The sequence below is a fragment of the Balaenoptera musculus genome, chromosome 15 (genome assembly GCF_009873245.2).
Source record: "Balaenoptera musculus isolate JJ_BM4_2016_0621 chromosome 15, mBalMus1.pri.v3, whole genome shotgun sequence".
NCBI classification, from domain to species: domain Eukaryota; kingdom Metazoa; phylum Chordata; class Mammalia; order Artiodactyla; family Balaenopteridae; genus Balaenoptera; species Balaenoptera musculus.
The window spans coordinates 58,846,281-58,863,065 of record NC_045799.1 but is presented as its reverse complement, the minus strand read 5'-3'; the positions used below and the strand labels follow the sequence as shown (position 1 = coordinate 58,863,065).

Here is a 16,785-nt window from a genome sequence, read left to right as displayed (position 1 = left end):
AAACACTTTCTCTCTCTCTCTCTCTCTGTCTCTGTCTCTGTCTCTCTCTCTCTGTCACACACACACACACACACACACACACACACACACACACTGCATTGGGCATTGGGTAGACTGTGCAGAAAACACATCTGCAGGTTCTGCCTCTGGACCATGAGTTTTGCAAGCCCTGTTCTATACCGCACAAGCCCTTGACTTTTCTCTCCAGATGCCCCTTCCCCCTCCCAAAGTCCAGGTACCTTGCCCGGCTAACCCAGACCTGTTCCTGGTCACAGGTGGCCCAGAGGCATCGGGAGCGGCGGGCGCTGCAGTGTAAGCTGAGCATAAAGGTGTTTGGGCACGAGCTGAGCTTTGTGAACTGCGGGGCGATGGGGAGTCATGTGACACGCCAGTCCCTGAACCTGGCCGAGCTTGCTGTCAAGCTCCTGAAGGTACCTCAGGCTGGGCTCGGCCCCTCCCTGCCCTCTGGTCCGAAGATGTTTCCTTTGATGCTTTGGGGAAATACTAAAGTACTTTCAGACTTAAGAGCATGGAATTTGGAGCCAGACTGCCCAAATTCAAAAACTGACTGCACCACTTACCACCTTGGGCGTGTTGCTGAACTTGCCACCGCCTCAGTTTCTTTATCTGTGAAATGGGAATGATAGAATAGTAATAGTATAATAATATCGACTTCATAGAGCTGTTGAATCAAGTGACTTAATGCAGTAAAAATGCAACAACACGTTTAGAGTGTGCCTGGCACATACTAAGTGCTCTGTACCACAGGCAGGGCCCACACCCCTCCTTACCTGGCTGACCCTGGATGCTTGACCTCTGACCATGTCCCTTGGTAAATTATCTTGGTTCAAACCCCAGCTCTTCCTGTTTCTAGCTACATGGGCTCAGCCGGGTTATTTTATCTGTTTGTGGGCTCTGTTTTCTCATCTGGAAACTGGAGACAATGATAAGGTCCCCTCTGAGGGCTGTGTGAGGGGTAAGTGAGGCCGTCACATGCACTGTTACGGTTCTCTGACTGCAGGGGCAGGAAGTGCAGCTGAACCGAAGGCTGAACCTGGCCATGGAGGAGCTCACTTTTCCCACCATGTCTGGACTCCTAGCCCGGCTGACCCTAAACGCCTCGGCTGTCATCAGCATCCAGGTCGGAGGGACAGCCAACTTCCAGCAGCGCTCGGATTTCTCTGTGAATGGTTATGTCAAGCCCAGGTAGCTGGCTCCTCAGAGCTGGGGGAGGTGGGTGGGTGGGGGCCTCCCCCTGCAGAGAGCTGGGGCATCAGCATGGGCTGGAGGGGAGCCCCGCTCTGCTGACCACCTGTTATATCAGCTACTGTTGATGGAGTGTATTTTGTGCCAAGAGACTTTGAGGAGAACCTGGGCGGCTACACCCACTTTACAGGTGAGAAGACTGAGGCTTGGCAAGGTGAGGTCCCATGCCTGAGGTGGCACAGCAGTGTGAGGCAGCTGGGATTTGTCTCATGCCACAACTCCACTCTTCCCTCTGCCCCCTCTGCCTCTGAGGGGAGGGGAGATGGGAGAGAGGGAAAAGCATTTAAGGCACATGGGCTCTGAGCCCACTGAACCCACATGGCCACTCACGAGGTGGACACTTTTCTTCTTCCCACTAAGGGTTGAGGAAACTGAGACTCAGGATGAGTGCACAGCTGCCCCAGGGCCACACGGCACGAAGGATTTTGAGCAGAATTTGACAGTGCTCACCTTCCCAGGCCTGCTGGGCGACTGTCCCAGCCACTAAGCCAACCTGTGCTTGGTTTCTGGGTCTGACGTGGGGTATGTGGGTGTCCTGTGCTGGCTGCTCTTTGGCATGGAGACCCTGGGTTTGGGCTCAGTCAGCTGGGGCTCCAGAACTGGCTGTTCCATGTCCCAGCTGTGGGACCCACACAGCTGCTGTCACCTCTCTGAGCCTCGGTTTCCCCATCTGTGACATGAGACTAGTGGTGGTGAGGATTCGATGGCGATGTGTAGAGTGCTTGGCACACACGGAGGGCATGGTCAGTGGTGTCCATGCTGGAGGGGCTGCTCTGGCTCAGGACCACGGAGAGCAGCCGGGTGGGTTGGTGCTGGCTTTGCCGTTGCCTGGGGCTGCAGGATGCAGTTGTGTGCCTCTTCCTCAGCGCCCTGCTCCAGATCTCGGCGCAGATGGGCACCGTGGGCACCCTGGGGCAGGCTGGGCTGAGGTGGGTGACCGGCGTCCGTGGCACCGCCAGCCTGGATGGAGGGATCCGGACGAAGAAGGGCCAGGACCTCAAGGTGCATCTGAACACACCCGAGGAGGCTGTGGAGCTGCTCCGCTTCAGGTGGGTTCCCGCACCTGGGGGGGGAGCCCGTGAGTGCACCTGTGTGCGAGCCAGGCTGGGCACAGGTGTGGGTGCATGGTCGCCTGTGCATGTGCACCTGTGTCTGACCACGTGTATCTGTGAGTGTGTGCGCCTAAGGATGTGCCTGTGAGTCTGTGTATGTGAATGTGTGTCTGTGGGCGTGTTTGTGAGAGTGCGTGCGCGTGTCAGTGAGTGGGGTATATGTGGGTGTGCGTGTGTGTGCACGTGTGTCAAGGTGGGGTGGGTGCGTCTGTGACAGGGACTGAGGGCAGCCTAGAGGTGGGGATTCCCACACTCCTCAGCAGTTTACGGGGGTCCCCCCTGGGGCCTGCTCGTCCCCAGCCCCCTGGAGAGGTGACACTTGGAGAACAGTGATTTCCAAGCAAACAGGAGAAGCCGGGCTGTCCCCACCTCCACCTGCCTCCTGCCCTGTGTCCCACCCTTGGTGGAGGCACTGCTGCCCTCCTGACCCTCTCCCGGCCGCAGCCAGTGGGGTCCTTTAAAATGTCAGTTAAGTCCTATCATGCTCCCCCCTCCCCTGTTTAAAATCCCTTGCTTGCTCCTAGGATAACCCAGCTCCGCATGATTCTCCTGCCCGATGGAGGCCCTGCCCACCCCCCCTCACCTGTCTCCTGTCACTACTTCCTGCCCCTCACTCCCCCCTTCCATTCTGACCCCCTCTCACCACCTTTTTTCTGTGCTCCCAAAGAGCCCCCTTTTCTCCCACCCCAGGGCCTTTGCACCTGCTGTTCCCTCTGTTTGGAGTGCTGGCTCCTTCTCATCCTTTGATTCTCTGACCGAATGTTTCCCCTACAGAGAGTCCTCTCCAAACCCCCAGCTGAAGAATGTCCTGCTCTGTCTCCAAGACAGACCCTATGCCCATGCTGTGCCCCATTTTAGGTTTTTCATAGTGCTTGTCACCCTCTGTGTTCATGGAGTGTCTCCCCCACCAGTGTGCAGACTCCCCAAAGGCCTGTTCTGTTGATAGTGGGATTTGTCCCAGTGCCTCGCCCTGGTGGCTTTATGGATGAATGAAAACAACTCGCCTGGCACTTTCCTCCTTTCCCACCCAGCTCTCAGCTGTTTCTCATCACTGGGGATGGCATGAGGAGGCTCAGTCACGCTCACATCCCTTCTGAGGCCCAATCCTGTACCGACAAGGAAGGTAGGTGCCAGCAGGGCCACCGTGTCATTGTCCCAAGATGGTTGTCCTGGGGGCTGAGTGGTAAGATGCCAGATCCAAATTCCAGAGTTACTCTTCTGCCCTAAAAGTACTTACGCCCCTTAACTCAATGATGCTGCTTCTAGAACTCTACCTTATGAAAATAAACCAAAATCATTTTAAAATGCCCTGTGCCCAAAGATGTTCGTTGCATCATTACTTACAGAGCAAAAAATAGGCAGCAACTCAAATATCCAACAGTAGGCGAATGGCTTATTATAAGGGCCTTTGAGCTAAGAAAAGACTTTTACATTTCCAAATTCAGAAAAATAATCAAAAGGACTATTTCATAACATGAGAAATTTGTGAAATTCATATTTCAGTGTCCATAAATGAAACTTTATTGGTGCAGAGCCACGCCCGTTGCCTGTGGCTTTTCTTCAACAACAGCAGAGTTGAGTAACAGACTGTGTGACCAGCAAAACCTCAAATATTTACTATCTGGCCATATACAGAAAACGTTTGTGAACTCCTGGTTTAGTAAAGTACTGAGATATCCCATAACTTTTTTTTTTTTTAATTTTTATTTATTTTTGCTGTGTTGGGTCTTCGTTTCTGTGCGAGGGCTTTCTCTAGTTGCGGCAAGCGGGGGCCTCTCCTCATCGCGGTGCGCGGGCCTCTCACTATCGTGGCCTCTCCCGTTGTGGAGCACAGGCTCCAGACGCGCAGGCTCAGTAATTGTGGCTCACGGGCCCAGCTGCTCCGTGGCACGTGGGATCTTCCCAGACCAGGGCTTGAACCCGTGTCCCCTGCATTGGCAGGCAGACTCCCAACCGCTGCGCCACCAGGAAAGCCCCTCCCATAACTTTTAAGCTCTGTAATGAAGGGCATATTTTAATAGCATGAGAAAATTTTTTGATAATAACATCAGGTGAAAGGCAACAAAATTGAAAACAGAGGGGAAGGAGGTATACCAAAGAGTCACAGATCTTGCAGTCATGTTGGAGGTGAGGGAGGGGCCTCCTTAAATGATTTCTTTAGGCTAAATTCTGTCATAAATGCTTGCTGAGCTGTTAATCCTCACAGCTACACCATGGGGCTGGAACTGTTCTCAGTCCCAGCTGTCAGATCAGAAACACCAAAGCACAGAGATGTTAAGTAACTTGTCCAAGGTCACACAGCTGGGAAGTGGCAGAACTGGAATGTGAATCTAGGCATTCTTGCTCCAGAGCCTGTGTCCTACACAGTACTGCCTGACACTGTGATAGTCTACACCAGCGATCCTCAACTGGGGACAATTTTTGGCCCCTTGGGACATTTGGCGACATCTGGAGACATTTTTGGGTGTCATCCTGTTGTGGGAGGTGCTACCAGTATCCAGTGGGTTGAGTCCAGGACAGCTTCCCACAGCAAGAAATTATCCAGACCAGTGTGTCGATAGTGACAAGGCTGAGAAAACCTGGTCTACACGGTACCACCTCATACAATTAATGTCTACCCAATACTGTTTCTCAAAAGAATGTAGAGATGCTCCTTCTTTGCTGATGGGAGCATCCATGGCCCTGCCTCGAGCCCTCTGGCTCTCTACTGACCATGCTGCCTGCTCCCTTTCTCACAGCGTCCCGCACTTGGGGCTGGCAGCTGTGCACTGAAGTGAGCTGGCCTCCAGCCGGGCAGCCCTACCTGCTCTCGGTGCCTGTGTTTGCGGCTGTGATGCTGAAGAAGCAGGACCGGGGGCTCCAACACTATCTGCTGGAAGCTGCCTATACCCTCCACCCCCCGGTAGGCCCTACGGAATGGCTCCTTCTTTCCCAGCCAGGTTCTGGGTCTCCCTAGGTCTTCTACTCAGGCCTCAGCCTTGGGGATCACTCATAAAGACATGGGCCTCCTCCCTGGAGCTGGACCAGCTGGGCTGGTCCTGCTGTAGTCTCCCTCCTGCCTCAGGACCCTTGCACATGCTGAGCTTCTGTCCCTGGCTTGATGACTTGTAACTCTGAATCAATCTTCAGAGCTCAGTTTAGGGGGGTCACCTCCTCAGTGAAGCCTGTCCTGATTACCCCGAAGTGGTCATGTTCCCTTGTTACGTGCTCTAGTAGGATTATGTTCCTTCCCTTTAGATCACATTTGTGTTCATTACTGAAACCAGTTGGTTAAGATCTGTCTTCCCCACTAGTCACTCAGTTCCTGGGAACAGATCCAGTGCCTGTTTTTCTCACCCCTGTGTTCCCAGCACCTGGCACAGAATGGGCACTCAGCAGCCGCCTATCTGATTTCCCAGTTCCCGCTCTTGTCTCCTTACCATATGTTCTCCACCACCAGCCAGACAGACCTTCCAGAATCCCAAAAGGACTGTGTTCCTCCCCTGCTCAGAACTCTCCAATGGCTCCTATTCCTCTCAGAGTAGGACCCACTCGCCCTGACCGATAGGCTTTCAGTGATCCAGCCATGCCGGCCTCTCCTCCCCATCTCCCCAAATGTTTACCAGGCTCACCGCTCTCCAGACACACTGACCTCCTTTTTATTAAATGCCAAGTGCATTGCTGCCCCAGGGCCTTTGCACTGTCTGTTTCCGCTGCCTGAAACAGTCTTTCCCAGACATCCACTCGACTCCTTCCCTTGCTTCCTTCAAGTCTCATCCAATGCCCCCTCCTCAGAGACAGCTTCCCTCTCTGACCGCCCAGTGCAGAACAATGACCCTGTCAGGGCCCCTGACCCGCTGAGTTTGTCAGCAGAGCGCTCACCACCACCAGCTGCCATCTTACCTACTTCTGTGTCTGGAGGTCCTGTGCCTCCCCCTCTAGAATGTAGGTGCCAAGAGGGCGGGACTTTGTGTCTAACACTCAGTTGCATTCCCCATGCCTGCAACTGTGCCTCACACACAGTAGTCAACATTTATTGGTACTAAATGAATGACGATGATGCAGGGTTGTTATTTTTTTAATTAATTAATTTATTTTTATTTATTTTTGGCTACGTTGGGGCTTCTTTGCAGTACGTGGGCTGCTCATTGTGGCTTCTCTTGTTGCGGAGCACGGGCTCTAGGCACGTGGGCTTCGGTAGTTGTGGCACGTGGGCTCAGTATTTGTGGCTCGCGGGCTCTAGAGCGCTGGCTCAGTAGTTGTGGCTCACGGGCTTAGTTGCTCCGCGGCATGTGGGATCTTCCCGGACCAGGCCTCGAACCCGTGTCCCCTGCATTGGCAGGCGGATTCTGAACCACTGCACCACCAGGGAAGCCCCTGATGCAGGTTTTTAAAGGGGGCCCGTGTCTTAGGCTGTGTTTTCCCAGAAGCAGACTGGAGCCAAGGATTTGGGTAAAAGTGTGGATGAAGAAAAGACTCCAGGAGGACCCAGGAAGAGGGTGGAGAAAATAGGGTAGGGAAGGGGAAGAAGCTGAGCAGGAGTGATGGCAGGTGCGGTGGCAGCCTCAGCGTGATCCCTGGGCAGCCCTGGAGCAGGAGTTACATCTCAGAGTTTGGTCCCCTTGAGGCTAAGGAGCCGGGATGTTTTTCCCTCCTGTGCTGGAGGGCAATGCTCTGGAGGTCTCAGGTGCCAGGGGTTAAGAGCAAAGTGCACAGAAGCTGGGACATGAGCATGCTGAGCTGGTCAAGGGGTCCGAGGGGATCTGGGCAGGGTGCCGATGGTGTGCGATAAGCCTCCTTCCCTGGCTGTTTGCTGAACAAACTGAGATCCTGTCCCTGTGGTCCTGAGTTGTCCTGTAGGACTCTCCTCCAGGATATGGATCCCCAGATTCCTGGTTTGGGGGTTCTTATCTGGCGAGGACAAGGATGAGCATAAGAACTCAAGTTTTTGAAGGTGGGGGGGCCTGGATGGGTTCTTGATCTTGAGGACTCTGCTGTGTTTCCAGAAGGACTCCTGGCTCCCTCAAGAAGCCTCAGCCCACATCTTCATGGGCACGCCCAGGTCGGAAGTGCCCAGGGACGTCGGGGTGGATGTCAGCTACAGCTGGCCCCAGAGGAAGCTCCGGCTCAAGCTCCTCCATCCCAAGAAGAAAATTGAGCTGGACGGTAATGACAGCGCTCCTCCCCGTCACCGTGCCCTCGGCCATGTGCCAGATGCAGCACGCTCACTGTGGACTCCTCAGCCACCTTCTGAGGTTGGCACTACATAGAGCCCCGTTTTATGGGCGAGGAGCCACAGGCTCAGAGATTAGGAAACCAGCAGGACATCCCCTGGTGAACACAGGGGCGGATCCAGGATGTTGAACCCTGGTCTCTAAACTCTCGTTTTGTCTCCCAGGAAAGATTGACACTCTGCAAAGTGCCTGCATGGGTCACCTGGAACTGATACTGGATGACAGGGACGTCTACTACATCAAGGTTTGTTCCCTGTCCTCAGCCCACCGGTGTTGGCTCCTGCCACCTCCCTGGGCATTTCAAGCCCCAGTCCTTGCTTACTCATCACCACCTCCTTTGGTGTTTTAGCTGTTCTTCTCCTTCCACCTACCAATAACGTTTGTGACTTCTTGTTACCCAGAAGAGTATGAAGAAGAAAAAAATGAGCTCAAATCTCACCACTATCGATGTCATAAATTGATAATATTAGTAACACAGGCGCATGCTTTAAAAAATTCAGAGTAGAGAAAGGTATAAAAAGGTAAGTGAAAGAGTGCCACTCCCCAAATTTCCAGAAGAAATGTCAATGCACACACCAAGAAATCTGTATGAGTTCCTCAGGGCTGCCTTAACAAAGTGCCCCAAATTTGGGGGTGCTTAAACAATGGAAAATTTTCCCTCGCAGTTCTGGAGGCTGGAAGTTAAAAATCAAGGTGTTGGCAGGGTTGGTTCCTTCTAAGGGCTGTGAGGGAGAATCTAGTCCATGCTTCTCTCTTAGTTTTTAGTAGCCTCAGGCATTTCTTGGCTTGTAGATGGCTGTCTTCTCCCTGTATCTCCACATTGTCTGCCCTCTGTAGATATCTGTGTCCAAATTTCTCTTTTTGTAAGTTTACCAGTCATGCTGGATTAGGGCCCATCCTAATGACCTCACTGGATCATCTGCAAAGTCCCTTTTTCCAAATAAGGTCACATTCACAGGTCCTGGGGGTTAGGACCTCAGCATCTTTTGAGGGGGCGCACAGTTCAACCCATAATACTATAGATTTATAAAACCTTTGAGTTTAGTTTTTGTTTTATATGAAAGGATCACATCCTATTCTTCGCATGTTGCTTTTTTTTTTTTTTCAGTCAAAAACATATCTTTTTGTACCAGCACATACTGGTACAATTTAATTTAGTTAAAAAATAGGTAATACATTTAAATGATTCCAAGTTCAAAAGGTACAGAAGGGTGTAGAACTGAGTGTCTAGTACGATGGCCCCTATACACATGACTATTTAAGTGAGTCAGAGTAACAGAAAGTTAAAGATATGGTTTCTCAGCTGCACTGGCCACTTTTTAGAACTTTCCCATCATTGTAGAAAGTTCTATTGGTCAGCACAGGCATAGAGTTAAAAACTTTCCCTTACACCCCTCCTCAAAGCCAATCATTGTTCATTTTCTGTGACTCCTCTTAGAAATCATCTATGCCCACAATCCCCAAATAGATATCAATATATTCCACCCCCCCATCTTTTATTTTAAAAACAAGAATGTCTACCATGTATTTTGAATGGCCGCATAATAGTCAATGGGATGGAATTTATTTAGCTGGTTCTATAGTGGAGGGCTCTGGAGTTTTTCCCGGGTTTTTGGTCTTACAAATCACCCTTCCATCTTCAGGGTAAATTCTTAGCAGTGGAATTCCTGGAGCAAAGGTGTGTGCGTTTTTCTCTTCGTTATAGGTACTTTTTAAGGTTCTCAACCAGGAGGACCTGGATGGGACTCACTGAGTCTGTTGAAGCCCCTGCAATTGTGCAGAAGTTTTGTGTCTGTCCCCCTTCTGGGGAGAGGGTTTAGACCTTCCATCTGATGCTCAAGCAGGTCAGTGACTCCAAAAAGGACAAAAACAGCAGCTGTAGACTCGCTCCTGCCAAGCAGGACCTCTGGGCCCCTTTGGCCATGAGTCTGGTGATTCTGCCTCGGTCTTCAGTGATTTCTCAGAGAGGTCTGGGTTGAAAATCTGGAGCCAGGGCTGGAATTTTTGCTGCATGAACACACTCTCAGCTCCCAGGTCTGCTTCCTGTCCGGGTGGGAAGACCAAGTATCAGGGGAGACCATCTTCCTCCTCAAGCCCCAGCTGCTTGACGGCTGAGACTACAAATCATTTTCAGAGCTCCCGGGAGCCCTCGAAGCAATCCCTGTTCACTAAGCGCACGAGTGCTAATTGCCTGCACCTCCCTGCAGACCTGCCTTCCGCCCTCCAGAGGGCTGTCTGCAGCCTGGAAACATTGGCCTTTAGAGAAACTCCAGTTCTAGCTGCCTCAGACCCATCATGATTAACGGTAACAGCTGGGGCTCTGGAACTTTCCAAAGCCTGTTCTCGGGGGGGGGGGCCAAGGGTGGCTTTGACCCCGGGTCCCTCTTTTAGTCCTCTTGGTAAGCCCATAGGAGATGGCGAAACTAGCGAAACTAAAGCAGATGAGCTCAGGAATACAAAGCAGCAAAGCTGGGTTCGACTCAGCTGAGTGTTTATGGGGTTTAAGGATGGCGTAGAGGAAAGTGTTAGATTTCAGTGCCCCCTCCCCTGGGTGCAATGATAGAGCATCCCCAAGTCCCAGGTTACCTGGAGAGCCCCAGTTTACCATTGACCAAGCTCAATATGATTAGTGGTCTCTTTAACCATTAAATGTCCTGGTTTGGATGAGAAATTCTGCAATCATCCTGTTCATGGGCTGCACTTTGAGAACAACTACAGCTACTGCCGAGAAGCTTCTGATACAAACCAGAGAAAATCATCTCCAAGACACACCATTAAGTGAGAGAAGCAGAGCAGAGTGGAGAGCTTGCATCTGTTTTTGTGTAGAGCAAGAGGGAATGTGCACGTGTGTGATGGAGTGCACACGTACACGTGTGCGTGCACATGCACATATACACACATACATACAGACTCACACATACATATAGGCCCATGCTGTCTCTGGAAGATGCCCGAGAAGTGGACACAGTGGTTGCCTTGAGGGAGACTGGGAGACCAAGAAGGGGAACGAAACCTATATTTTTCATTGTCTTTATTAACTTATTCGACGACTATTTATCAAGCACCTACAATGTGCCGGGAAGACAGCACACAAAAGAGATACACACACAAAATTCTCTCCTTTTGGAGCTTACATTCTCATAGGAGAGATAATCAGTAAAATAAATAAGCAAATTGTGGTGATAGGTGAGTGTAAGCACTATAGGAAAAGGGGATCAGTGAGCTGGATCCAGGGGTCTGAAATTATGCGAGAAGAAGGGTCTGAGGGTTGGCTTCAGTTTTATTTTATTTTTTAAAATTTTTATTATTTAAAAAAAATTTATTTGGCTGCACCGGGTCTTAGTTGCAGCATGCGGGATCTTCGTTGCAGCATGCGGGATCTTTCTTTAGTAGCGGCACGTGGGATCTTTAGTTGCGGCATGTGGGATCTAGTTCCCTGACCAGAGATCGAACCTGGGCCCCCTGCATTGGGAGCGTGGAGTCTTAGCCACTGGACCACCAGGGAAGTCCCACAGCTTCAGTTTTAAATAGGCTGACAGTAAGCCTGATTGAGAAGATAGCTTTTAGCTAAGACATAAAGCTTGTGCAGAAGAGAACCATGTGGTTCTCTGGGGGAAGGGTATTGCAAGTAAAGAGCACAACATGTGCAAAGGTCCTGCGGCAGGAATGTGCACAGAGTGTTAGAAGCACAGCCTGAGGCCCCATGTGCTTGGAGCAGAATAGGAGATGGGACAGAAAGGTGGGAGGACAGATCATGTAAGGCTTTGCCAAAGAGTAATCAGAAGAGAGTGATTTGTGACTGTTGCCAAGGAACAAAGGCAAAAACAGGATTTACAAGAGAGTATAAAGTAGTGGACAGTCTGGAAATAGTGAGCTCGTTTTTACATCTTTTGGGTAAACAGATCAGCTGGCAGCAGCAGAGAGGTCTGTAGGATTGGTCTACAGTTGGCGTGGCCGTCAGAGATGACAGCTGCCATTGCTATGGGCTGTAGTTGCTCTGGAAAACCTCAATGATGGAGACACAGAGCATGTTCGGGGCCATCTGTGCGTCCTGCCTCCCGGTGTCTGTGGGCAGTTTTGCCTTCGTCTGGCCAGGGCTGCACTGCTGACTTCCGGAGAAAGTCTTGGCCTTGTTGGCCTTTGCAAGGACTTTGGCTTTTACCCTGAGGAAGAGAGGTGTGCTGTGATCCTATGAGTCTGGAAGGGCTTGCCCTGGTCACCAGGGTGGCAGCCAGGAGAGCCGGGAGAAGAATGTCACAGGAACACAGTGGTGATGAACAGGCTCAAGCCGGGGCGGTGGTGGAGGTGGCTGAAGTGGTCGGGTCCCAGAATATTCTGCAGGGAGAGCTGGCCAGAGTCCCTGATAGATTGGACAGGGTGTTGAGGTTGGGTGGATAGGGAGGAAGGGTCCTTCAGACTTATGTCTGAATTTGTAACAGAGATGATCTATCTTGAACAATATCGAGCTTAAGAAATTGCAGCAGGATCAACCTAGAAGCCCATTAACCAGGCTGTGTCTCCTGCCCTCTGTCCGGTCCTGGTTCTTGCGGTCCGGGCGGAGCCTGCTGGCAGAGCCAGTCCCCTCAAGGGATGCTGGGGCCTTTCCAGGGCCGGAGCAACCTGTGGCCAGCAGCAGGTGGTGGGGCTCAGCGGATGGAGGCCCAGCTGGAGGTGAAACTGGTGACGTCGGGCAGCCCTGTGGTCCTCGCCGGGAACCTCAGCCGGCAGGCAGGCGGCGGGCTGGCCTTCTCCATGTCACTGAGCAACCTGCTGAGCGACCCGGCCCACGTGTCAGGTAGGAGGAGGGACCCCTTTGTGCCACGTCTCCTCAGTGGCCAGGCTTGGGGAGGGGGGAGGGCTGAGTGCCCCACTCGGAGTCCCCATCACCCGATACCCCAGTATTCATTCCATCCAAGGAAAATCCAGGCTCTGTATCTGCTCGCAGCTTCTGCCCGAGTCCCCCAGATGCCCCTCCAATGCACTCGACTGCTCTGCATGAACCATCAACCAGCACCTTTTGGGGTGTTTGGATTCTGACCCACATTACATGTTACACAATGTGTAAAAAACACATTTTGCATTTTGACCCGAATTGCATGGGGCGCTGTTTGTATCTTGAACACACGGCCTGGCCTGGGTACTGACCAGTCTGACCAGATGCCCACCCTGGTGCCGGAGCTGGCGTGGAGCCCTCCTGGCGATGCTGCTCGTGGGGTGTTCTCGGAGATTCCAGGGGAGTGATGTGAGTGGCTAGGGCTGTTGACTAGCTGGCCTATGCATTTTTGATATTTTAACCAGCGTGGCTATACCTGTGTGATCTGGCTGAATATCAGTGTAGCAGAAACAAGTATCAGAAGGTGAAATTTACCTGATGGTCCTTGATGCACTGTCATTTATCTTCTGGTCCATCCTATTTTGTTTTGTTCTACTTTATTTAAAACCTTTTGGTCTGGACCCACAAAAGTGACTTTTGGGGTTGCCACCTGGACAGTGCAAAACACTTCCAGTGGCCCTGATGTCAGCATTCCTCGGCGGAGACTCAGGCATTGGTTCTATCGGGACACCCCCCTGGGCGGTTCCCACTTCCTTTCCTCACCTGGTGCTGGGGGTAGGGTGTCAGTCTCTGGGGCGCAGGCCATGACCACACCATGCCTGCTCTCCCCGCAGCACTGCTGGAGAAGAAGGCGGAGGAAGGGCAGCAGGTGGTGGCCCTGGGTGGCGAGCTCTTCGTGCCAGGGCTTGTGGGGCTGCGCACCCTAGGCCTGCTGCAGCAGCGGGGCCGCCTCTGGACCAGCTCCCTGAGGATCAAGTATGGCCTCCTGGGTACGGCACCGCATGCTGGCTGCGGGCGAGGTGGGGAGTGGCCGGACCTGCACCGTCTCCTGGGGCTGTGGCTCTGAGGGCTAAGGTGCCACTGTCACCTCGGGTGTTTTGGCCTCACCATGAGGCTCCTTAGCTAGTGAGTCATTCCATTGGCTTTGTATGGAGCTGAGCACCTGCCAGTTAAAAAACAAAACAAACAAACAAAAAACACTACGTGTGTGTGTGTGTGTGTGTGTGTGTGTGTGTGTGTTGGGGGGGACATAAATCTGTCTCTTAAAACCTCCCCATCGGCAGGTTCCAATGAGTGACATTAGGTGAGGCAGATCCAGGGGGCTGGCTGAAGCTGGGCTGTACTGGACGCTCCTCTGCTTGGAATGAGGATGGAGGGCTACCTGGCAGAGGAAGGGCAGGGGTCTTTGGGTTGCCCTGCACAGGTCAGGCGAAGCAGCTGGCACAGGAGTGCAGCACCAGCCAGAAGCTGCGGGTGGAGAGCGGCTCAGAGGCCACGTACAAGCTGGAGCTGGACCACGAGCTCCACTGCACGCAGATCCCAGCGTTCAGCCACAAGGTGGGTGCCGGGGCCGGGCAGGGTGTCTGGAGGGAGCCCCCAGGGTTAGGGAAGTGGTGGGTGAGCACCCTGAGCCCATCCTCAGAGAGATGTATTTACTCAAGGTCGTGTATGGGAATGGATTAGAGATTGGAACTTTAGTCTCATCTTTCCCCTGTTCAGTTGGTGTTTATTAAATACCTACTCTATGCCCAGCACTGGGGGAGAGCTGTGCTTAAGGCAGCACCTGGTCTCTGCCATTCCATTGCTGGGGGAGGGTATGTGGCAGAGAGCAAGAGACATGGACCAAATCAAGGGAGACATAAGTGCCATGGGTGGTAAACAGGGCAGAGGCTGAGAGAGCGTAGCACAGGGGAGTCTAATTTGGACAGGGCAGCAGGGAAGGCTTCTTTGGGGGAAATGAATTTTAAGCTGAAAATTAAAATATGAGGTAGTTCTGTTCCCATGGAAGTGTGCCACAGGCAGAGGGAACAGCAAGTGCAAAGGTCCTGGGGCTGGAGGGTGATTGGAGCGGTTAAAGAACTGGTAGTTATCAGAGTGGCTGGTGGGGTGAGCAAAAGGGAGAAGTGACTGCTCCTTTGTTAATTGTTACAAGTTTGCTTCTCCCCCTGAACTGTTGCCCCCACAAGGGAGGGGGCTTCTGGCTTCTTCATTCCTGGCTGTCTAGTGCCCAGCGAAGTATCTACTTGGTACTTGGGGGAAAACGTGTTCAGTGAGTGAATAAATGGATGAGCCTGTGTTGCCTCGACCTGTGGTTCAGAGGTAGGAGGAGACAGTGGCTGCCAGGAGCCCACAGGTGGGAAGCCCTGGTCCACAGAGGATCTGTCCAGCGAGCCGGAGGCTGCTGTGGGAGAGTGGCGGGAGGGGGAGATTTTGGGTTTATACGAAGCAGATCAGGAGTCATCTTCCCATGGCAGCTGGCTCTTTCTACTCCTTATCAGGGCATGGACCAGCATGGGGCAGGTTAGTTTTTCACCTCGGGGGCCAGAATTTAAGGGGACACCAGAAACTGCAAAGATGAATCCTATTCTAATGCAATATTTTACAAAATCAAAACCAGTGCAAAAAAGTCCATGCTTCCTACAGAACTGTCACCCCAGATAAGCAAGCCTGCATCTCAGGGTGGGTGGCTGTGAGGAGGCTCAGGTCTGCGTACACAAGGCTTCCTTGGGGGTCTCCCTGGTGGGGTGTTCCAGGTCCAGCTCCGGCATGAGGAGGGCTCAGGCCACCTCCACTGGGAGCTGGAGGCGAGCTATGGGAGGCACTGGGATGACAGCCGCAACAAGAGGCACCTCCGCATCAGCCAGACCTTCCAGAACGACTCGGGCCCAGCCCTGAGCAATTACTTCGTGGAGGTGAGTCCAGCCTCCGCAGAGCCGCGTCCCTGGGGCTCAGCTTGCACGTGGCAGCTGGGCAGCCCCGCTGCCTGTCCCTCCAGGTCTTGGTTGCAAGGACGCAGGGGCTAAAACTCAGGCTCAGAGGCCTTACCTTTGGCACCTCCAGCCCCCACGCCCCTGGGGCAGTTAAACATTTGCTGGTGTGCCAAGGATTGCCAAGGGTCAGTTGCAAGAGGGGCTTGGGAAATACAGATTTCCAGTGTAAAAATGCATTTTGGAAACGGTTCACTTGCAGGTTTTCCTGGAGGGTGAGCTCTTTTTGGTAAATCAGGAGTTACTGAGTGCTTACTTAGCCCCTGAACAGGTATGTGCTCTTATAAGGCACATGTTACCTTTCTGAGTTTCCTAATTGTTTTTAAAAATGTTTAATTGTGGTAAAATATATGTAATATGACGTTGACCATTTTCACCATTTTTAGGCATACAGATCAGCAGCATTAAGCACATTCATATTGTGCGGTCATCACCACCGTCTATCTCAAGAACTTTTTCATCTCATAGAACTGAAACTCTGTACCCATTAAACAGTAACTCTCCATTCTTCCCTCCCCCAGGCCCTGCAACCACCAATCTACTTTCTGTCTCTCTGAATTTCACTACTCTAGGTAAACTCATATAAGTGGAATTGTATAGTGTCTGCCTTTTTGTGACTGGCCTATTTCACTTAGCATAATGTCCTTAAGGTTTATCCACATTGTAACATGAGTCAGAATTTCCTTCCTAGTCTGGATAGTATTCCATTGTATGGATGGACCCCGTTTTTTTGATCCATTCATTTATCAGTGGACACTTGGCTTCCACATGTGGCTTGTGTGAATAGTGCTGCTATGAACGTGGGTGTACTAATATCTGTATGAGTCCCTGCTCTCCATTCTTTGGGGTGTATATCCTGAAGTGGAATTGCTGGATCATACAATAATCCGACTTTTAATTTTTTGAGAAACTGCCATACTCTTTTCCATAGCAGCTGCACCATTTCACCATCTTAACATCAGTACACAAGGGTTCCAGTTTCTCTACATCCTCACCAACACTTCTTACTTTCTGGATTTTTTTTTAATAGTAGCCATCTTAATGCGTATGAGGATCTTCTTGTAGTTTCGATTTGCATCTCCTTAGTGACTGATGACGTTGAGCATCTTTTCATGGGCTTATTGGCTGTTTAATTATCATCTTTAGAGAAATGTCTATTCAAATCCTTAGCCCATTTTGAATCAGGTTGTTTGATTTTGTTGTTGTTGTGGTTGTTCAATTGTAGTTCTTTATATGTTCTGGATATTAACGCCTTATAAGATATGTAGTTTACAAATATTTTCTCCCATTCCGTGGGTTGCCTTTTTACTATGAATAGCATCCTTCGTTGCACAAAAATTTTTAATTTTGATGTCATTCAGCTTATTTATTTT

General features: G+C 51.5%; 1 protein-coding gene across 1 annotated transcript in view; it reads left to right on the top strand.

Moving 5' to 3' along the window:
• Nucleotides 1–16,785, top strand: part of LOC118881644 — a 155,835-nt gene that overhangs the window by 45,437 nt on the left and 93,613 nt on the right. Inside the window, exons 18-28 of the mRNA XM_036826771.1 lie at nucleotides 276–431; nucleotides 1,022–1,206; nucleotides 2,133–2,315; nucleotides 3,410–3,501; nucleotides 5,117–5,280; nucleotides 7,364–7,523; nucleotides 7,756–7,835; nucleotides 12,200–12,386; nucleotides 13,259–13,414; nucleotides 13,849–13,982; nucleotides 15,179–15,337. Of these exons, the coding sequence (XP_036682666.1) occupies nucleotides 276–431; nucleotides 1,022–1,206; nucleotides 2,133–2,315; nucleotides 3,410–3,501; nucleotides 5,117–5,280; nucleotides 7,364–7,523; nucleotides 7,756–7,835; nucleotides 12,200–12,386; nucleotides 13,259–13,414; nucleotides 13,849–13,982; nucleotides 15,179–15,337 (1,656 nt within the window). The remainder of the gene's footprint in view (nucleotides 1–275; nucleotides 432–1,021; nucleotides 1,207–2,132; nucleotides 2,316–3,409; nucleotides 3,502–5,116; nucleotides 5,281–7,363; nucleotides 7,524–7,755; nucleotides 7,836–12,199; nucleotides 12,387–13,258; nucleotides 13,415–13,848; nucleotides 13,983–15,178; nucleotides 15,338–16,785) is intronic.